Consider the following 23,731-nt stretch of genomic DNA (forward strand, 5'->3'; position numbering starts at 1 on the left):
CTTTCTTTAAAAAGAAACCTCAAACAGACAAGTCTAAGTCACTTTCTGAGTTGAACTCCATTTATTGAGACAGACTTCTGTTTGATGAGGAAAAACTGTGATTTGATTATAACATAAGCCCTTGAAATCCATTTTGTTAGATTTTTTGAGGTCCATATTTTAGAATCGAAGTTCAGTGGCTTACAAAAATACACAATGATTAAAATGACTTTTGGTAGAAAGATTTCTTAAGGCCCTGTGTAAGAGTTTTTAATCTTTTCTGCTTATAACAGCAACACCAACTGCATCACAGCAAACGTTGACCCTGGGATGAATTATTCAAGATCTCGCTTTGCTGATCTGCTGAGCAATACATCGCTCAAACTAAGTAGTTCGAATCTGCTCGACGCTCACTAATGGCCTACATATTTTATCATGTATGATTATGGCCAGCCGGGAAAAAAATGTGGAGAAAAATGGTGTGGCTGTTTTCCCAAGTTTTTAAAAATACAATTAAAGAAAATGCTGCCTGGTATTCTGACAAGATCCACTCATTTCACTGATTATGGATTTTCCTGATTATGGCTGATGAGATTCGCTGTTCTAATGATTGTCTGGAATTACAACCATAGACCTCCAGGGGTTGAGAGCCACTGATTGTAGCCGTCTACATGCAGTAAAAACCATGCTGCATAACTCAGACATATTGTAGATCTCGGGCTGGTGCTTATCATCTTGAGGCTGACAAGCGTGACAGAATGGAGAGTTTGTAGATTTTTAGTCAGACCTCCCTTCAACAGCTCTTTATATATTTTCCATAGTTAGCTTTTTTATAGAACCTGAATAAGTTAATTTAATTATTTTAAAACTGGATTAATGGATGACTACTCTTGTTAATGAGGGTAAATACTTATCAATATAGCCTTGGTAGCTAGTTTTTAAGCTAACAGGTGTTTATAATAGTCTTGGGAACTCCTTTAAATTTGCAAGATGTAGGTTTAAAATAACTATTCAAGTATTTTAGTTTGGTAGTTTGGATATTTTCTGTACTTCTCAAACAACTAAACTTGCCACCGTCGCATTCGAGCGCGTCTCTGCCGCTGCCGCCGCAAACCAAAAGCACAGATGGTCCTGCTGTTCGATCAGCTCACCGCCGGCCCATCCGGTTTCATCTGGCCCTGTGCTCCTCCTCCAGTGCTTTTCCCTGGGTTCGGGCAGGTGTTTGGCCCGCAGACAGAGCCCAAATCAGATCCATTTCATCTGTAATCAGCTGGAGCCCCTGAGCACTGATGGAAGAGATCAGAGCTCCGATCAAAGAATTATAAAGCCGGCCACGCCTGGCCAGCCGACCGTAACAAGAAGAACAAGGCGGGTTGAAGTGCAGCCAGGGGAAGGAGCGGGGGCAAACTAGCCTATGCCACAGTGCTGACGTGGGGGGGGGATGAAAGGAGAGAAGATGGAAATTTTAAAGGCTTACAGGGTCTCCTAGGAGTGAGACATAAAAGAAGCTGAGAGAGGCAGTGAGGAAGGCTGAGATGTAACAATGTCAGCTCTCCTGGGGTTTATTTTTCCTGCTTTTTTATTGTTTTATTAAGACGTAAAAGACCAATAGTGTTGACTATTGTAATTTTTCCTCCGCTATAAATTATAACTGATGCTTTACGAAGCTTGTACGAATTCGTTTTAGTGAACCGTTTGTTAATTGCTTGCACGCACACACGCAGGAAATAAATCGCCCGGCCGCATGAAAATTGATGAGCGTCGCACACATTGATGATGGACGCTTTAGAGGAGGTTTCAAACTGTTTGCAGATGACAGAAACAAACTATTGGGTGTATCAGAGGGGCGCTGCATCTGTCACAATCATGCTCTCTTTTGCATTCATCTTCTACAGTCAGACCCCGGCTTTGATTCTCCAGTCTTTCATCTGTGCCAGCTCGACACCAGCAGACCACACAATCTGCCGGCAAACGCACAAGGTCACAAGCAGGCAGGCCTTTAATGTCAGCTGGTCAGCATGAGGCTATTCATTTGCCCCCTTTATGCGGCGACCTGCCTCGCCAGATTTCTGGTGTTTGACGGTGCTTTAAAATACGCTACGAGGCTACGAATTTAAGGACACAGTCTTTTTGTGTTTATACTTCAAAATTGGTGGGAAAACAACAAACAAACATTGGAATTGGAATCTGGAAAAGTATCTCAGTTTAAGTCAAGTCAAGTAGTCAGAAACAAAGCAGTTCAAAACACTTTATATCATAAATGCACCATGCGGTCACCAATTGTGAAACAAGCAATAAACGTTACGTTTTCTCAAATGCCATCATTAAAATCAACAACACACATAAAATATGCTGGTCAATGTTCCATATGCTAATAATCAGAGGGTTTTGATCCTTGATTTAAAGGAACTCCTCTGTTTGGCTGGGGTTAGGGTAGTTAGTGACTTTTTAGGCAGACCTGTGAAGACACTGTTGTAGTAACCAATGCGACTAAAGACAAACGCATGGATGAGTTCCTCTAGATCCTGGTGAAACATGACTAAACCTGGAAATGTTCTTCAGGTGATAAAAGTCCGACTTTGTAACTGTCTTTATGTGGCTCTGAAGGTTCAGGTCCAAGTTCATCACCACACCCAGATTTCAGGCCTGGTCATTGGTTTCTAGATGTAACAGCTGAAGTTGCGTGCTGACTCTAGACCGTTCCTGTTTGGGATCAAAGATAATAACTTCAGTTTTGCTTTTCTTTTAACGCAAAAAAACGTATTTATATATAGCTTTACACAGTTTTACCACGTTTCAGTCTCCACCAGTATTTTTGTACCAGCACTCTGATGGCGCACAGTGTGGGATGTTTTTTTTTTTTTTTTCCATCGTAAGTGGAGTGCTCATGTCGCCTCCATTAGCTTGTTGCTTTAAATGGAAAAAACACACACACAGCAACAGCTCTGTAGGAACAGTTAAAGAGGGGGCAAAAAAAACATCTTACTTTCCTCCAGTTTCATGCACGGCCCTAGAGATCCATATGAATAAATGAAAGGAAATAACAAGAAAATGCTGAGGCCCATGTTGACTTCCCTTCACTTAAAATCCCTCATGTCATCAATTTTTAAAAGAAGCTCTGTAACAAGATAGTTTTCTAGTCCAGCATCGGAGGTGCTTTGCTCCGGACTTGAACCGGCAACCTTTAAATCCGTATGTTGACGCATCGCCAGACAGCAAGCACACTCTCACACATTTGTATTCGAGGCACCTAGCCGGGGCTTTCATAAAACTCTTTCAGCTCTGATTTGAATCTTCAAAAATGAATTTTGATGGACCTCCAAGTTTTTAAAGGTTGATCTCTAACCAGAAGCTCTCGGCTGTGAAATTCATCGAACGGACTGCATCACCTCTCGAGGCGCCTCTGTTGGTTCGCAGGCTCTCAGATAACATTTTGAACCTTTCAGAATGCATTTGAATCGTGGAAATGAAAACGGATGAACTGAGGTCACAAATTATCATTTTGCAATCAATCTTTCCATGAGGAAGAAGATTAGGTTTTAGACAATTTGTCACAAGTGCTCCGTTTGATAGCTTTTAAAAAACTGGACTGTGCTACAAATTAAACTTGTCTTTATCGGCTCCTTTTTTTTTTTTCTTTTTAGTTTCAGCTGACATTTACTGCCAGTATGAAGGAGATAAACACTACAATTACAAACTGCTAACATCTCAAATAGCACTGATATTTTTATTTAACTTTTCTATTTGATTCCCCGTAAAATTACTATGATTGACAACTTTAGCTATTTATTCCGGCTTGCTAGTAATCTTCTTTTAGTTTTTCCAAAGACACTCATTTACTTTAAGTTTTCACAGTAGCCTCTTTTGTTAAGGGCATTCTGAAATTGAGCTAATTTCCCCTAGATGGTGTCAGTTCTTGCCAGTATTAACTTGTAAGAGGTGTACAAAGTTCTTAAGTCTGACAAAAGTTTAGCATTTCTGTATTTTTTTCTAGTGTCCTTCCTCCCTTCCTTGCTTGTGTCTTTCCTTCTTTGCTTTCTTTCTTTTCCAGCCTGCACATTCTTTCTTCCATCCTTGTTTACTTCCTTCCTCCCTTTCTTCCTTGTGTACTTCTTCCACATTCAGATGAACAGTGCTTATTATGCTTTGTTTTTGTTTGTATATAACCTAAGTCTAGTATAACTAGCTACTATTAATTGTTAGCATTCAGCTAATGGACAAAGAGAGTGGGAGTTTAGGAGCGGCACTCCTTTAGTTCCAGCACCAGAGCTGTCTGTATTTTTCATGACTAACATTTTCAAAGCAGACAAATTAAGCAAGTCGTTGTGTTGAAGTCTTTTGCCATCCAGCTGACTGGCAGCATACATCAACAGATGGGTAAGGGACAGTGCTTTGATACTTTTTGCTAACGCTAGTGATAAGACCAGGCATTTTCCTGTCATAAAAACTTATTTTAAAAGCATCAGTGTGACAGAAAATATTAGTGGTTTTTAGATGTTGTCAATGGTTTGGTATTGGGTGACCAAAACCGAGTCTTCTCCTAGAGCTAATGATGCTAACACAGAGAGCCTATAGCAGCTAGCTTGTGTCCCATTTCAGTATTTCAACTTAGCATGTTAAAATGCTAATATTTATCAGTGCCAGCAAACTAAAATCTAGGTTTACATATTAGTGAACAGATAAGAAGGGTTTGACTTGACTGAATAAGAGTACATAGAAAATGTAATTTTTTAAAGCATGTTGAGACTCAGGTTTTGCTTTCAAAGCAAACCGAAGAGGAAGATGGAAACTAATCTGGAGACAACTTGTTGTGAAAGCTAACTGCACAGTTGGAAAAGCCCCCAAAAGTATTTTTATTTTACTCACTCATGTGTGCTGGAATGAAAAATAAATAAATAGACCTAAGAAAAACATGCATTGCTAGCCTTAATTTAGCTGCTAGCCACAGGAGTTCTGTCTGGACCGCTTCATTGGATCGGTAACCCATCCTGGAGCGGCCAGCACTCAGATGACATTTTTACAAGATTTTTTAATTATCATGTCATCATAGGATTTATTGTTTTTCTGTAACTTTTACCAACTTATTGGAGTTTTATTGGTGGATCATAAGTGCTTAGGTAGAGTTTGTGTGTGTGAAACAACACACATAAACCGAACATCTCTTTTAGCCCTGTGATGGAACCTGCACAGGTACAGCAAACCTGAATAGGAATAAGTAGATACAGATATGAGACTTTTTAATCATTTCAGGGAATCCCTACCACTAATGAACAGTCTTCATTCAAGATGCTGCTCTGTTGTGTGTCCTTCTGGTTACAGAAACCCACTGTGAATAGTTGAAAATCACCTTTGGTCGTCTTCGGAAACCCAACACACATCCGACCATTAATGCGGCAACGCAGCTCCGGCTTTTCCTTTTTGTGATGATTTCAAAGTGAGGAGAACACACCATAAAAGTCCTTGAGGAGCTCTCAAACCCTTTAGTCCTGGAGGTGTGAAATTGTTTGATCCTGCTTGTTTGGTTCAGCTGAAACGGGCTTTGTGTGTTGCGGGGAGCTTTCATTGGTGTGCGCATTTCAAAACACAACCGGAGCAATAAGAGGCGGGAGGGGAAGGGAGAGGATACACATGGAGCTGTGAGGGAGAGGTAGGAAGGTAGGAAGGAAGGAAGAGCGCTGAGCTTCTGTGATTGTTAAGGGTAGATGAAGGGTGGGGAGGGGTAGCTGTCCGAGTGCATCCTGTCGTTCTGTGATTGAAAGTGTGTGTGCATTATTGAGGGCAGTTGCAGGTTAATGGACATTAAGTGTGTCCTGGTGTGATGTTCCGAGTGGAAGGGGATGTTAAATCCGCCCAGGCTCTGTGTAACCCGCCAAAGGTCAGAGGTGGAGGTGAAAAGGCGAACAAAGCCTGGAAAGACTAACAATCAGCAGTGACTGCAGCAGAGGACCCTGTCTGTTAGTTTCCGTGTGCTTGTCTCTACGTGTTTGGCTTCCAGGAAAGGTGAGGGACAGGAAGGCAGCAACAGAAACCAGACTGACATAGCAGCAATATAAAAAAAAAAAAAAAGGAGAAACAGACGACAGACAGATTGGGGTTGAAAACGTTCATCTCTTCCCGGTTTTTCCTTCCTTAACATCCGCTCGCTTAGAAACAATCCTGCGTCGCTTCTCCCCCTACAGGGATTCATCTGATCTCCAAACACGCGCCGACGCCTAACACACGCACAGCCAGAACCCACACGTGCTTTACACGAAGTGACAGAGGCGCGCAGGAGCCTCCGCGGCCTAATCAGAACATGTGGCCTATTTCTCTGTATGTTTTAATGAGCCCTCCATTGTGGAGTGGTGGAAGAAATTATTAGGCTGTTGTGTCTCGGCTCATTAGTTAAACCAGCCTCACCAACAACACCAGCAGCTAAGAGATGACTCGGATTGCGCCTGCAAGGTCCTGCGACACCGCAGGACCTTAAAGAGGCCGCGGTGACAGACGGAGCAACTGTCTTAATTTGGTCTTCGGGGAAAAGCAAGACTCAATTCATCTTCCTATGACACGGCGAGGGGATTATAAGTGCTGGCACGATGGAAAGAAACCGAAAAATTCATCACAGGCTCCCCTGTTGCCCATAAAGTTCCTCGCAGATCTGCCTTGATGATTCAGTGAACGGTTTTATTTGCAAAGCGGTGTCAAATAAGGAGAGGCAATCCAAAAATGCTACTGCAGGTAGTTATTTAGTCTTATCGTTAATAGCTCAATTTCGTCTCCGCCGACGGCGGCGGCGCACTGTTAGGGACGCTAAATCGTTCAGAATGAAGTGCAGAATTTACCAATACACTGTGGCGTATTTCTCTCAAAGAAACACCACCGCCTCCAGTGTACGATCTGAGCAGGGAACCATTATTATAGCGCCTTATATAAACACTCACAACCTTTCAATATTTCCACATTTTTTCATGTTAGTGTTTGTGGTGGGAGTTAATTGCAGGATCTGTAATTAAGCCATCGGAAAGAATCACATTTTAATTGAAAACTATATATAGTCAAAATAAGCATCTTAATTTGAAAACCCCTTTTGCTGCTATTATTCAATAAATAGACATATGAGCTCAACAACAAAGATATTTATTGTTTTTTATGTTTTATTTAAGCTATTCAACCATCAGATTGGTGGAAAGTGCTTATTCTACTCACTCAGTTTTCAAGTGTTTCAGGAACTCGAGATAAAACTAATTTGAAAAAATACTTCTTTAGAAATGCGGATGTTGCCGTCATTACTGCTGCATGTTTAGCATTGACATGCTATCTTAGCTTCACCGACTAACAGGCTAACTCCTTTTAGCACAACTTAAGTCTTTCCCAGTGTCACATTGGGTCAATTTTTGAAGCAAAATTTAGCCCCAAGTGAGGCAAGAGAAGCGTCTTTGTTAACCATCACTGTTATTTCTGCGGATGTGACTTTGTGCGTCAGACTTACGGTCATACCAGAAACAAATGAAAACGAAGGTTCTGGCGGGAACTTTTGTATATAGAAAGAAAAAAAATAGTGGAAATTAATATGTTAACACCACAGCTAAAACTACAGACGTTTTTGTTCCTTCTTGAGATTTATATGTGGTAGACCAACACAATATGTTACTTATTAGCACAGAGGATTGAAAATTGTTTTGTTTTTTTACAAAAAAAATCTGAAATCTGCACACTGCATTCATCCCACTTTACTCTGATCCCCTTTATAAAGTTAAGTGCAACCAATTGCCTTAAGAAGTCACTTAGTTAGTGAATCCAGTTTTCCTTTCTCAGTACCTTTCTAAACTCACACTCAGTTAAGAAAAGTTATGGATCATAGTAGCGAGTAAACATGCAGACAAACATCCATTTCTAGAAAGTACAAAGGCCCAAGTGGGCATGATGAGATCTAGAGTTTTTCTACAGACAAAACTTTCACTTTGCCCTGGAGCATTAGCATGCCGCTTCTTCACATGATCTACCCCTCCGGAAGACCTCCACGCTTTATTAGGTCCCTGCGTTAAGGCGAAGCAGCAGATGAAGAGGGAGGAGGCTTTTTCCTTCTCTTTGAACGTCTTTTCCATCTCTCTGCTTTTCTCATCCCTTCACCGCTGCGTCTTCTCAATCCGTCCTCCGCTCACTCAAGCGTTTGCCCGGCAAGGCCATCAGCATCGATCCAATAAAGCTAGCAGCCCGCACTGCAAGGCTCGCAGAGCTTTCACCCAAATCCAGCGGTTTAAGCACGGTCGTTTAACGGCACGTCGCCGCGATCTGATGCGGAGATGAAGAGGGGGGAGGAGGATTGGAAGAAAGGGAGGCTTCTCCCTCTGTCTCTTTTTTTTTGTTTTGTTTTGTTTTTGTTTTAGCTCAAAAATATAATCAATACCCGCCTCACAGGTTGGGCGTAGGCACACAAACATGTTCGAACGCCCCCACACAACACAACACACACACACATTTCTGAATTTCAATTAACTCCCCTGCCAATCCACCAAAGAGAGTAAATGTTTGTTTTCCAGGGTCAAAATTTAATATTCACATGTGGGAATGGACGAGGAAAAGCGGGTTTGTCGGTTCAAATCCACGTACTGATTCTGTGCTTCCTGTTTGTTTTTTTGTTTTTTTTCTAGTTAAAGTCTGACGTTTGCCTGTCCAAAAAGTAAAGCACCCCCTTCAGTGATCTCCTACTGTCAGAAACGTCATTTAACTTAGTGAGCAGGTGCAGAGAGAGGGGGGGAAGCTTACAGGTGGCGTGTCATGTTTAAGACATTCGTTTCCTAACTCAGGTCTGAGCAAGGTTGTTTTTCCTATACGTTTTAGGAATTTATATGCCACTATAATAGAAGAAGAATTCATTTGAAGGCTTTTTGTCTAAATTGATCTGCATCTGTGTCCCGTACGTAAGCTTCTGAGACGTCCACCTCTGAGGTTTCTGCCGCAGTTTAAGTGGAAGTGAAGCAAACAGGCTTTTTCGTGCGGTGCCTCAGCACTTAAAAGTGACATTTAAAAGTGAGTTTGTCAGATAAATACAGGCTTCTCCATGAACAGTTTTGCTACTTTATACTTAGTTGCAGTCCTAAGTGGTTGCAGTGGATGGAATATTCCTCCTTTTAGGACCTCGGTGCACTTTAAACAAAGTGGTGCAATTACGAAAGATGGCTTTTTTAGAAAGTTCTTATGTGCTTTTTGAAGTCTTACGAGTTTTACGATAAAAATCTGCCGATTTGTTCTCCATGTCTTAAAAAACAGAATCGTTTTCTAAATACTTCTCAATACAACTCAACATAAGCAGCTACAGGAGTCAGTGACGTTGTATTCGGGGCGCACCGATTGCCGATTTTTATGCAGCCTGACTTCAGATTTGTGCTGGTACCAATTTGTTTTTGTCTGAAAAGCCACTAAATATTGCGACAAAAAGTGCTAAGTTGGCAACAGTGGTTTAACTATTAATAACAGGGGGGATAACAGGGCTGATTTACACACTTTTGCGGAGGTAGATAAAATAGGCAGATAAAATCGTTTTATCATGTAAGTGTTAGCTGATTGACGAGATCCAATCTCCAAAAAAAAAAATTAAGGAAATTGGGGTTGATTTATCATTCATTCATTGTGTCACATTAATTCCAAAAAATGATGTTTAAAAAAAACTAAACTGTCTGTATTGTCAGGATTGTTAGTTTAACTAGTTTAGCCGCTGTTCAGTGAAAGCATTCATAAATATCAATACATTTTATATGTTTACTCTGTGTGCAGTACAGCGGGGTCACACTGCGATTTAACGCTTTTATTGTTTTGTGTGTGTATGTGTGTGGTTTCGGGAACTGATGGTCTGACGGGACACCATTCCTTGCCTCCGCACTGTCTATCTGTGCTGCCATGGTCCTCCTGAGTGTTGTGCTAAAGCTGTGGGGGTTTGGATGCAGTTACTGTGTGCAATTTAGTGATGCATGTACTTCTTTGTGCGACTGGTGTCCTAAAGAAGCACATGGGAATGTTTTTCAAGAGCAGGATTTGTGTTTGTGGGGCTATTGTCGCTCTTCCATGCAGTCATAGCTATACAGTTACCTAAAAAAGAAGTAATTCATAGCAATTCAGTGGGAAATAAAGGGCTAATTAATTATTAGGACTGAATCAGTGAGAAAATTGTGAATATTAATGCAGATTTTTTCTCGTATTTTTAGTAATTTAACTTCCTGTCTGCTCTTACCCCACCTCCGCCTCGTCTCCCTCACAGCGCCGTGTAACAAGCCGCTCACCCCGAGCCGTCATTAGGCCGTAATGCCGCCTTCTAGCAGCACTTTTTGACATGTTCATTAGATATAAACCAATTCATTTACAACACCGTTCTATTGGATTGTCCTTGCCTCGACATTCATCTCCTGACACGTTGGTGTTTGATGCGTTGCCAGTGCCAATTAACTTTGATAACTCAGCTCTAGCTTAATATACCGCTGCTGAATTGGCCTTACAAGAGTGCAGCAATAAGCTGTTTTTTTGAGTGCCGATAGCTAGATTATCGCTCAACATGAGGGAGTGGTGGGGAGAACTTTTCCTGCGTGATTTCCCCGGCCAAAACTTCTTTGAATGTTGTAGTTTGTTTGTCTTGGCAGGGAAGCACAAACATGGAAGCGCATTACGAGTGTCCTTTCAAGCACTTACATCCTTCACTTCTGGTTTACTCTTCTGTTGAGTTTTATAGGGTCTGTTTTAAAACAGGAGGAATTTATCTTTCTTCCCAGCTTGAATTTGTGTTCTGTCCGTCCTCTTGAAAAACGCAAATGGCGTAAAAGCCACTCCCACATAGGGGCTTCTGATATACAACCAAGGCAATAAAGGAAGTAAATAGCAGCTCCCATCTGATGTGTTGTTGTGGTCTCTGTCTGTCTACAGCAGCCCGCCGACTCATCCGTCCCTCTGTCCATCACCGAGCCACAGGTCCAGCAAACCGGAGCTGACTCGGCAGCCATGGGTGGGACGAGGGTCTTACTCCTGATGTTGCTGGTTGGATGGGAAAGGTCAGCGGCGCTTAACTGGAACCCAGTCCCTCGCAAGACCGTTCGATACCAAGGTGAGTGAGCTTACAGATGTTAAAATCCCCGCTGACTCCAATATTAGATTTATTTTGGAATTGGAGGTTTACGTTTACTCAGGCCTTGAATGTCTTCAAAGTTTGACTTTATTCCAGTCAATGGAAAACTGACTACATGAAGACGTGCTGATTATCCCAAGGACACACACGTCTCAGTGAGCTCACATGTCATTGAAAAGTTTTGTTTTTGTTTTGCCTCTTATGATGACATATTAATTGTGGCATGTAGCTAATGAAAATCTCCTTTTTTTGGAGTCTGTGCTCTTCAGTTAATGATTAACCGATTACAAAATAATTACATCAATAATTGATCCATCACGATTAATCCAATGAATCGTTTCAGCCCTAATTTACATATAAAGAAGTAGTTAATTTTTTTTTAACTGGCTGCTAGTAATCATGGGTTCCTCAGACATGACATATGTGCCTGATTGTTGTGATGATCTTCAAAACAATACCTCATTAATTTACTCAGGACCTCTAAAGCTTGGTGTTTTACAACGTCAAAATTTAGCTGAATTTTGACAGAGCTCCATAAATCTTGGACGACTGGAATATAAAACCATAAAAGTTTTGTCCCTTAGACGTAAAGTGTATAGAAGCTGAGGATAACTCAAGACAAAAAAACTAGCGTAGATTCCCTCATCCCTGCTATCATATTAAAAGTTTGTGCTAAAAGAAATCAAATAGCGGGAGCGTACCCTGAGAGTTACTGGGCTGACTTATTGAATTAGGAGAATCCTCCATCTCGCCACTGGGCTGATCCATGCATCTGACTCAACACTCATAATCACACAGCGGTGTTCCATTACAGCAAACCAGGAAACTTTCTCCATTATGTCGGAGGTGGATGGTTTCAGGCCTTTGATAAAGAGGCTGGCATCGACCCTCCATAAGACAATACATCAGTCTAATCCTGCACTCCGCTGCGTTCACACTCTTTATCTCAGCCCTTCTCTGCAGCCACATTTCGGCGTTCTTTGCTGAACAATGCCAATTGTTGCAAGCTGTATAAAAAGTCCTCTTTTTTTTTAATCCTTCCACAGGAGAAGTGCTGCCTTCTCTCTCTCTCTGTCTCTCTCTCCTGGGGATTAGGCAAAGAGAATGGAAAGAATATAGGGAAAAGGCTATACTTTTCTCACCTCTCTGTTGCACCTATCCCACCTTTTTATCCCGTATCTATTCCTTCTTTTTCAGCTCTCCGCTCTGTGTCTTTATGCACTTTTTCCTTTGTCTGCAGTGGCTTTTTTTTTTATTCCGAATGAACCTGAAATCCTCTCATGGCATTTTCACAGAGAGCTCCGGTTTCACCTGTACTCACAGAGCAGTGGGGTGAATTCAAAACCTTTCTCGTGCCACTACCAGCCACTCATGAAATCCTTTACTTTCTTCTTCTTTTTCTTCGTCTTTTTCCTTTTTTTTTCTTCTCACAGCCGTGTTCCTTTAGCACAAGGGTTTATTTGACAGTCCTCTGCAGTGTTGTGGTTGGAGGAAAGAGAGAAAAAAGTAAAAAAGGGAATGAGAGAGATCGAGTGAGGGTGCGGGGGGGAAAACAATCAACAGGGTGTTGAGAGTTTGCGGTAAAAACTCTCCATCGTAACAAAGAAAAGTCAGCGTTGGCATACACACAGTGGGCCGGCTCTTTTTAGCCAGCGTGGACTTATAAAAACGACTGAGGCCTAGTGGGGGAAACGATGACACACTCGCTCAACGTTGCGTATGGAAGGAATCGATGCAAACACGCTACAAAGAAGACAAACAGGCTGCATGCATTTTGATACGGCTTAAAGTTGATCATGTGTTTGTGGTGTTATGACCAACATATTTCAACTGCTGCCGATAGGTTATAGGATCCAAATCATCTCCCTTCAGTGCTTCGTTTGGGATTTCTCCCATTCACTTGGATTGTCACCAGTAGAATTTCAACCGGGCCAATCAGCAAACAGAAGGAGAAGTTGTGAATGATGACATTGATTTTCTGCAATGTTTTAGAATTGTAGTCTGCCTGTAGCTTTAGCAACGGCCACGGAGGAAGTGAAAGAAGCCGCTCAGTCCGCGTTAGCCACACTTCCAAATATTTAATTAACATTAACAGATATATAGTTTGACCCTGCACTTCTCTCTTTGCAGTGGAGAGTGGTTGATTGTAGCGCAGCCATTTCTGGTAAGCTGCATAGCGTCAAGTTGGCGCCTCGCAGTCGTCACAGGTAAATGTTAGTGATTAACCTTTAGCAAGCAATGTGTTCAGAAGCAAAGTGTAGAACAGGGGGCTGCTTTTTTACCAGGCTAGTTCTCTACGTGTGATAATTGTGGTTTAACTTTCCTCTCTTTTGAGTACAGCTCCGCTTATTGACCAATTAAAAACCCCTCGTCACAAAACCCTTTTTATGCTCCACTGCAATTTCGCCTGGTAAAAGATTTCTAACTCTGGCTGGTGTGAGGTGGAAACAAGTGGGATTATCCCTACCCGCTGACTGATTTCTCCAGAGACTGAGTGCTGGGTTAACTGACTGATATGGATGAGTTCCACCTACAGTGCTGAGGAGGAGTTATTAGGAAGACAAAATAGTGAAGGGGAAAAAAAAAGAAACTGTAGGGGGATGGAGGAATGGAGAGCAAGACGAAAAGAGAGAAAAGATGGATTTTTTTATTTTATTTTTTTGAAAGGAAGCTCGACGGAATGAGTGCTGGAGAAACTCAACTCCAGTCAGATTACAGAGAGAGGGAAGCACACACACACACACACAGTGGGTCTTTCACCTTTTGTTGCATTTTGAGCTGCAGAATCACCATGAAGTGTTCATAGCAATGCACGTCTTTGCGCATAAGACATGCTGCAAGAAGGAAAACAAGTGTGATAGAATACGAGGCTGTGTGTGTGTGTGTGTGTGTGTGTGTGTGTGTGTGTGTGTGAGAGAGAGAGGGTGTGTAGCTGTGAATCTGTCCATCTAATCCGTCTCTGTTTATATGTGTGTGTGTGGACGTGTGTACTGCTTAGGCTGGCAGTCTGAGGGATTTGGGGCTCCTGGCGGTACAGGAGGCGTGCGTGAACAGGGCGGGGTCACGCCGGGGCAGAGATGGTTGAAAAGATAATATTTACTCCCACCCACCACTTCCATTCCTGCCCCCACCCTGCAATTACATGAGGCTTACATGGGCACGCAGAAGAAGAAACACAAACATCCTCTCTTCTATCTGTTCGCCTTTTTTTTTCTCCTCAGCTCGTCTTTCCTCTCTTTTTACTTCTTTAAAACTCACATGTTAACAGCTTCTCCCCCCTCCAGCGCATTTGTCAAGTGAAAATAAATCCCTTTCGGCTTTGAATGAGACATTTTCTGCGCACACGTTATATACGGCAACTTGTAGAGCTGCTAATGAGGGCTGTAAATTTACATACCCTCGATTCCTTCCTCATGCTCTCCTCACTCTAATCACTGACAAAGAGTATATTTTAAGATTTTCAGTTATATCTCACTGTCTCTGTGTAGTTTTGATTCTTCCCTTTCACAAGGATATTTTTGTCACTCTTACACAGCGACATGGTGTCATTTTACATCTTTAAAAGCAGCCTGGTATAGCTGCAGCAGAGCCAAACATTTTAAAACACTACATTATTACAAAATAATTTCTTTGCAAGCTTCATAAAATTGGAATATACTCAGGGCAATTAGAACTTGTTTTTTCGCTTTGCCTTTAAGCAATCTGTGAGTATTTAAAGCAGCAGGGCTACGAGTCGTAAAGCCCAACAGTGTCACTATCCAGCCACATCACACAAAGAAATAAAAGGCATTCGCGACGCAGTCTAAATTCATAAGCAAGATCCAAAACAATGAAACCTCTTTTAATCAACAGTGAGTCTTAAGCTTAGCTATGAAATCCCACATCAAGATGACCAAAGAAATGACATCCACGCTTCTAAATCCCAACAGCGAGCCATTGGAGACTTTTAGCTCATAATTTTATGCAACATCCAGGAGTTGCTCAAATTAAAACCAGCACTAAAACTACTTGATCTCAAAGCAATGACTCCATCAGTATGTTTGGGACTTAAATAAACTAAAGTTGAATAGAGGTGGTGTTAGCTTACATTAGCTAGCCACAGAGGGTTCATGCTATTACCTTTGGGACTGCAATAAACTAAAGTTTAGTAGCGATGCTCTTAGCTTACATTAGCTAGCCACAGAGGGTTCATGCTATTACCTTTGGGACTGCAATAAACTAAAGTTTAGTAGCGATGCTCTTAGCTTATATTAGCTAGCCACACAAGATTCATGCTAAGACCTTCAAATAAACTAAAGTTGAGTCACAATGCTGTTAGCTTATATTATCTAACCTCGGAGGATTAAGGCTAATACCCGTGGTCTGCTCTGCCTTTCGTTTCTCGTATGAAAACGTTTCCATGTTTACTATTGTTGTTTTATTTTTTCTCGTGTTGTGTAGGTGTTGTCAGTTTTTTTTTTTTTTACAAGTTTACATCTAAAAATTTTACAGACCCGTCTGTCAAGTAGGTTTTTTAGCATGAGCTGTACAGTAAAGAACGTTTACAAGAGAAGCATCGACTGAATTCAGACTGAGTTGCCACATTGGCTTTAACTCTCAAGACACACAGCGCTCGTGAAGAGCTGGGATTTGACATTTCACCAGTTAAACTTAAACAACAAAGTATTGCAGCCAGTAAACAGATGTAAACAGATGTTTGTAAGCGTTAGCTTATATTGTGTGTAAAATCCCAGTAAAATGAAGAATTAGTGGTTTTCAGGGAGGTCTACAATCCTACATGTCTGCCTTAGGTTTTAATGGCATAGGAAGAAACCCAGATTTGAGTATAAAACAGTAAAACACAATTTAAACTGGTATTACACACACACACACACACACGTATATGCACACACGCACACACACACACACCCACCCTCCTCTGAGAGTCAGCACAATGACAGCGGCTAGCGAGCCAAAACTAAAGTATGACAAAACTCAACAGCTGTGTGGTCAACAATGAGAGGAAGAAAAGAAAGAGGAAGAGCAGCAAAACAAGTAGGAGAACTGTGAGAAGTTTGACCCTCAGTTTGTAAAACATGGAGGTATTTGATCCAGCAAATGATTGCTGGGTCTTCTTTTTTTTAAAGAAGAACCAATGCTAACGTTTGCCTCTTGAGTTAGAAAAAGGAATGATAGAATCGGTGTTGGAGATAGAAAAGAAATGCAATTTAGAAAGAGAGCGCAATAAGGGCTGGTCCTCTGACCTCCAGAAACCTTTTTCCCTCTCTTTCAACCGTTATTTTTTATTTTTTTTTCCCTCCTGTTCTCCGTCTCTCTTGCCCTATCTACCAAAACCCTCCAATTACTGTAATGAGTGGTTAAGATCGAGGCGGAGGAGGAGGCGCAGAGAGGCTGTGCGTGACTGGGAGAATAGATGTGCGAGAGGCAGACGGGGGATGGAAGGAGGAGATTCATCACTGCTTTTATCTGCTATGATTGTCCCTCACCCCCCACCGTCCCTCCCTCCCCGCCCCATGCTGATTGGTCAGTGAAGATTAACAGCCGGGACCACGAGTCTTGACCTGCAGTGCTCTTTGTTGTCACTCCGACTTTGAGAAAGTGGATGTCTGGGCAAGTGAGGCTTGAAGTGAAAATGCCACTGCGAGGCCGCTCTTATCCAAACCACCTTTTAGGGTCGGCTGTCTCACGGTCTAATTAATGCGCCGGAAGGCCGTCGTCAGCGCTGCGGCCCCGTGACTCACGCAAAACAAGCAGCGCAATAAAAAAAAACCTCAGCGCTCTGGGATGCCGTTTGTGCGCGAGGGTTATTTCAGACTAGGAATTACTGCGAGAGCAGAAAATACAATGTATAAAAAGACAAATCACAGTGTCTGATGTCGAATCAAGACTAAACCTGTAATGTTTTATGTCCGTCTGGATTACCAAAAGAGTTTACAGTTCCTAAAAGTAATCTGGCACGTTTTATATATATATATATATATATATATATTTTTTTTTTTTTTTATTTATTTTTTTTTTTTTTAAGAAATTTAGAAAGCCCATTTAAAAGAAATCTAAAGAAATTTAGAAAGCCTATTTACAACTGACCTGATAGGTCAGTTGTAAATAGTTAATTGGTGTGAATCCATTGTCAAACTAAACGTCTGCTAATTTCGAAGTTGATTAATCGTTTAAATAAAAATAAATCGACTCCAAAGATAAACTAGAGTTGCAATGGAGACAGAAATGTACAAAAAATCAAAACATTTTACAATTAAGATAATAAAAAAATCCTCTTTTATCTGTAAACATATTTTACTCAGAACTCCTCATGTGTTTTTGCTTCACCTGGTTCAAATTCTGTAGAAAATAAAATCTCCTACTAAGCACCTTTTGCTGTCTAATTAATTTATTATGTAAAAATTAATCAATGAATTGATAAATGATCAAGCATACACTAAAAGAATGTGATGTTATTGCATTCTAGGCAAAAAATAAAACTTTTTTGAAGTGGAAATTATTTGTTTATTTGCAACTTTTGATGTATTTCTAATGTATAAAAGAAGATTTAAGTAGTTAAAGAAAAAATCTGCGCGATGTGGCAACGTTTTTATTTGATTAATTGTGTGAATAATTGATTGCTAAAATAATCGTTACTTGCAGGACAGTTGTGAGAAAACCGAGTGACATCTGAGAAGATAAAGAACTGTGGAGCCTCTTCTAGTCAGGTTCGTCTCTGTGTATTGTGTATAAATGAACGCAGCTGCCACTTTCATGATCAAACGACCTCTTGAGGATCCTGGCTGAAGCTGGTAAAAAAAAAGTGAGCCAGAGTTGGTTGGGAAAGACTTTATGCTGTGAAGATAACCTCCAGCTGTGCGGATCAGGGTTGGACGCATCGGGTTTTGTGGCTGCTTTGCTGTGGTACTAAGTGGTGAACTTTGCAACATAGATGACATAATGAGGAAAGAACATTATCTGGAAATGCTGCAACATATTGAACATTTCAAAACATCAGCCAGGAAGTTGGAGCTTGGACACAATGTGGCTTCAGAACAACAAAGCGAGTCCGGATCTGAGTCCTATAAAAAAAATGAATTATGGGCAGAGCTGCTGAAAGACTTGATCCGGCTACGTCAGTTTTGTCACTTCTGCATCTGAAGAAAATGAAGAATTAGAATTCTGACTTTTCCTTTTCAAAATTCCTGATGGCGCATAACAAGTTAAACAATTAGGGTTTTGAGAAAAATCTGAATAAAAAAAAAAGACTGAATTATGAGATGAAAATTTCAATTTCTGTGATTAAAGTGAGATTTTGCGTTCTCAGTCTTGAAAAAATATGAGACTGACTGATGGAGGTTCACCTATTAGCTGAACAAACAACTCCAAACATGATTTTGCATTTCAGATTTCTGAGATTAAAGTCAGAATTCTGAAAAAATACATATATTCCAAATTCCGAGAAAAAAAAAATCTGAATTCTTTTTATTTCTTTTAGTGGTTTTAATCTTCTTCCATACTAATCCTAATGGACCAATAACAAAAATGTCTCGTCTGAATTAAATTCAGGCAGTGAAAAATGCTTTTTGTGATTATATTGGCCTTTACTTAACACTGTGTGAACAGGAATGAGGGGAAGACATCCAGCGAATACCTCGGGGCCAGGAATCGAACCGGCTACAACTGCAGCCTCTGTATGTGGTGCATCAGCTCCACCGCTGAGCCGTTTGGCTTTTCAAGACTTTTTACTCACAATATTAAAATATCTGGTTTCATCTAGCATATAGAAGTCTGTCTCTGTGAGCCTGAACTGCAGCAGCCAGGTTGGTTTGGCTAAAGCTCAGCTGTCAAAAGGAATCCAATAAATGAACTCTGCTCCAAATAAACAACACAAAACTTGGCTTTTAAATGTTTTTCCTCTCCATCTGATTATCTTTTGGTACTTAGCGCTGCTCCCACTCTCCACCATCTAGTTTAACACTACCTTGTATATAAAGTGAGTGTTTGTTGGAATTCATTTGTATGACAGGCAGAGATGCTGCTTTGAAAAAGCTGTGACTTAAAAACAACTTCTTTTGTGTGTGTGTGTGTGTGTGTGTGTGTGTGTGTGTGTGTGTGTGTGTGTGTGTGTGTGTGTGTGTGCGCGCGTGCGCGTGTGTGCACTTGGTGCGACTTGCAGCAGCAGTGGAGATGATGCGTTCAGGTGAAGGAAACTCTTTTGTCAAGTTGACAGCTTTCCAATTATGCCATCACAACTGTAACACTGACTGTTCAGTAAAACATGTGGAGGATTGTTGTTCTCAGCTGCTTTCATCTCATCCCCGCTTATGTTTTACACTGTCACCGTGGAACTGGGATGCTAATGTGGATTGGTGTGGAGTTCTCGGAAGGCCGTGACGTTTCGGAGGATTTAAGTGATGCATCTCCATGATTAATGACTAAATTTGCTTCTGTTATCAGACTAAAGAGGGACAAACTACTGGCTATTGTCGGAAGAAAGGACTAAGAAGACCGGTTTGCATGCAAAACGCTGTTTGAGAGGCAGAGGCAGTAGAATTACTCTGAAAGCATGGGAACAGGAGTCCTGAAAATGCTAAATTTGAGACTGACTGAGTCCCAACTTATAGCTGGACAATCCTAAACATGAATCTGTATCATGATTTTACATATAGAAATATGGCTCAGTTAAAGTTCAGACCAAGTCTAACCATTGCCTTGCAGTTCAATTCTGTCAGATTCTCGTCTCCATTCAGTCCCGCTTTGGAGATTTCTTTCATTAAGTTCAATTTCTCTGGTTGAATTGCAAACTGGGCCAATCAGTGAACAGATGGTGTTGGTGTGAACGATGATATTGTTCACATCATGCTTTATATTCTACTAGAGCTGTTTTTATGTTCCTTTTAAGAATCTTAAATAAAATGGACCTTGAAGGCTCAGGTATATAACTCTGCCATGAAGCAAGCCAAAGTGGTTAGTAATATACATATTTTCTTGAAATATATTATCTTCAGTAATATATAAGGCTAATGTACCAGCTTATGTTTATTTCTTATTTTTTGTGCACTTTAGTTCACATCAGTTAAAGGTTCTAGTCTCGCATCCAATCAATGGGCCTCATAAATGTAACAAACCCAAATTCACAGCTTATATTTTATAGTCCAAGATTAAATGCAACACATTACGGAGTAAAGTGCTTAAAGAAATCCTCTGCATTCTTTCTGCAGATAGATGACTAAACTAAACACCAGTCCTCTGGTACTAAGGGTTCTTAAAAGTCAGAGTTTTTTTTTTTTTTTTTTTTTTAAACAGGGGGATGCTGAAAAACAATCCACAGCTGTGCCACAAACACAGTCATGGATGGTTGTCAAGAACTGATTTAAGAAGCTCATCCGATTTCCTGGCGATGTGAACGTTATTCATCATGCCCCTGTGACCTTTTTCTTTTCTTTCTTCCCCCCCTTCGAGATGTCTCCGTGTTATTCGGCACCATGACCGTCCTGTTCCGGTGTGTTACATTCAGTAAGAGGATTTGACACAGTTTTGAACATCAGTTCTCGACTTATACCAGACGAGACTTGTAATTCGCAGGCCGTGTATTTCTGAATCCGTTTGGGGGATCGTTGAAGCGAGGGGATTGGCGTTTTCTATCTCGTGGCCGGCCTGTTGCGAGAAGATGGAAGTGGACGGGGAAGAAATCATTTTCGCCGAGTGGTGCGTAGGAGAGGGCGGAGGAGAGGGGGGTGATGTTTTTTGTTGTCCGACTGCATCTTTAACCCGAACGTGATTGGGAAGAGAAGAATCCGGAAGAATTGTAGGCTTCTTTTAAAGGGGCAATATCGTGTCAAACCGACTGCCTTGAGCTTTACATTGTGTTCACATGTTATTCCCTCATCAGAAACACACCTGTTGTGTTGTTTTGGATTCTTTCATGCATGTTTGAGAAATCCTTTAATCTCCCGTGGCAACCGTTCAGCTGTGCAAAAGGCCTGGATGGACCTAGCCCCACCTCAGAGGATGAAGCTCCAAGCTTTCAAGCTTCTGCCTCACAGAGCGCTCCTACCCCATGACTCTGCCACTCAGCTCCTTCAGACTAGCCGGCAGAAATTAGGAGAAACACCTGATTGAACAGTTCTCAACTGGGATTACAAGCACCACTTCAGGGAAAGTTTTGAAATCAGGGAACAGTGATTTCAAAACTCATTTTATGAGCTCCTTCTCAGTGACACGCTGATAAAAACATAGTTAAAGGGTTAATAGAGGAGCCATGTTGTGATGACATCCTGGAGGTAGAGTGTTGGGAAAGAGCAGGACTTTCTTAAAGAAACAGAGGCCCAATTTCAAGGTGTTAAGTTGCGAAATCAAATTTATTTTAAGTCATGTTTGATATATACAGCATTTTTATAACAACTGGAGGCAACATAGTGACTTGATTGAACTAAGAAATGATTGCATGTGGCTGGAAAATACATCATGCCGCCCCTTTAACATCGCCTTGTGATGTTTCATCACCCTGCTACTCAGTCCAGCTGGTTCTTTCAAGAATGCTTCACCACCAATGGTGTGCTGGGAAAAAACCTCACTCGTTGCATCAACCAGCTTCTGGCTTGTTCTTCTTGTTGTGGGTTTTATTCCCAACCCCCAATTCCATCCCCATCCAGCCCAACTTTTAGTTCACCCCGCACGCCACACCCCTCATCCTTTCATCTTCTTCTAGAACCCCCTGCTGCCCCCATAAATCCCAGAAACCATCTCCTCCGTGGGGTCACTTGTTCCCGTGCTAGTTTATTCATCTTTTACCACATCCTCTGTTCTTCAAACTTGATAAATTCAGTTTCTTCATGAGCATGACTGTTCCTTAAGTGCAGCAATACCAACGCAGCGGCAAAAATTACCGGGAGGTGTCAAGCCTCTTTAAGATGCACACAAGAGTTTGTTTAAACCAAGCAGAGAAAAACAGAATCCTGACAATAGGTACTTATGCAAAAAGCCCGAGGTATGTATACCTTTCTCTTTCTTGTTTCCGTCTCTGTGCTCCCATTCTGTCGTACATCTTCCTTTTCATTGAACTTCTCCAAGAGACTAAAACTTGTACATCAACGTGGGAGTGTGTTTGTCTTTGTGCTTTCTGATTTTATTTTTTATTTTATTTTTTTACCCCCCTCCTCAGAGACAGTCTAGATGAGCTACGGGTGAAATACAACGCTTCGCCCGCACTGCTGCACAACGTGCTCTCCTGCCTTCTGTCTGTCTGCCTCGGTTCGTTCAGTGTTCATCTACGCTTCAAAGCGCGCCCTAAAACAGGCCTTTAATCATAGTTTCGGTGTGCGAGTGGCTCGTCGGTTAGAAGCTATAAGAGGAGGCTGGGTTGTATTTATAGCAGGCAGAGAGAAGGGAGGGCGAGGTCCGGACCGAGAGCCGGCCGTGAAGCAACAGGCGGCGGGCGTCTGTGTCCCTGACACTGTCCAGCAGTTTGAATTTTGTATGTTTGGGGTTTTTTTCTGGTGAAGATTGGCTTGAATAGATTTGGCTTAGGAGTGAAGAAGCACTAAGTCAAAGCTGGAGATATTCTATACGGGTTGTCCACTGATGCTTAAAGAGTCTTAAATTATTTTTTAAAATAAGGTGGCCAAGTTAATCACAGGTCTTAAATTTTGTCTTGGCACAAGTATTTAATTGGACACTCTACCTATTTCATTTTCTCACTGGACTTTTCTGTCAGGCAAAAGGTTCAGCCACAAGCAAACATCTTCATTCTGCAACTCACTGCTAGCATACACTTGCTAGCTAGCTAGCTCTTTTCTTTTTTTATTTTCCATCTGTTGTGGATAAGTGCAAATATATCACCAATTTCTTTTAGGCCTGAAAAACCTATCATGATATAATCATTTCATATCAGTCGATATCAATAATAATATTTGTCAAAATTGAAAACCATTGTTACGTTTTTTGTTTTAAATATCTTAAATTCTGCCAAACCTTTTGGCGTGACCTTTCCTGTTTCTTATCTTTAAGACGTTATGAGGCACTGTGGCGAAACCTGAAACCACTGCAAGTTACTCCTCAGGTTGTTGCTAGGCAACCAAAGAGTGGCTGAGTTAGTTGATGCCACTCACCTTGGTTGGGTCACTGTGAGAGCTTGAGCAGAAGCCTTTCCTCTGCCTACATTTCCCAGAATGCTTTTTGGATCAGAGTTCATTGACTATTCTACATATTGAATATTGAATATTCTATCAGATGTATTTTATATTGATTTTGATCACGCATCTATCACAATATATTATTTATTTATTGCCCAGCCTTAGTTCCTGGGGAGATGTAGGTTTTAAGCTCCATTCATGATGTTCTTAAAAAAAGGTCTTTAAAAGTATTAAATTTGAAATCTGCAGAAACCTGTCTACAGTGAAGTTCTTCAACAGCACCTTTCACGAAACACATCAAAACAGGACTTTGACACCTGCTGATGTTTGATTTCTGAAAGTAATGACCTATTCACAACCATCATAAAGGTTTACCTGTGCTAAAAACACAAAATGTGAAAAGGAAACCACCTTGTAACCTGCTGACAGCAGTGTTAATCCATCTGTCTGTTCGTTCATCCATCCATGGAGTCAAGGCTAAGCTCTTTCTTTACCACAACAGACCAAAGTGACATCAATATTTGAGCTCATCCACTTAAGCCAA

General features: G+C 41.2%; 1 protein-coding gene across 1 annotated transcript in view; it reads left to right on the forward strand.

Annotated features, from left to right (window-relative positions):
- LOC106938878 (semaphorin-4C-like) overlaps positions 1–23,731 on the forward strand; it is a 72,054-nt gene that overhangs the window by 18,224 nt on the left and 30,099 nt on the right. The window contains exon 3 of the mRNA XM_015021068.1: positions 10,873–11,050. Within this exon, the coding sequence (XP_014876554.1) occupies positions 10,948–11,050 (103 nt within the window). The 5' untranslated portion in view covers positions 10,873–10,947. The remainder of the gene's footprint in view (positions 1–10,872; positions 11,051–23,731) is intronic.

The sequence above is a fragment of the Poecilia latipinna genome, unplaced genomic scaffold, assembly GCF_001443285.1.
Source record: "Poecilia latipinna isolate Pla-1442-1.1 unplaced genomic scaffold, P_latipinna-1.0 Scaffold2719, whole genome shotgun sequence".
NCBI classification, from domain to species: Eukaryota; Metazoa; Chordata; class Actinopteri; order Cyprinodontiformes; family Poeciliidae; genus Poecilia; species Poecilia latipinna.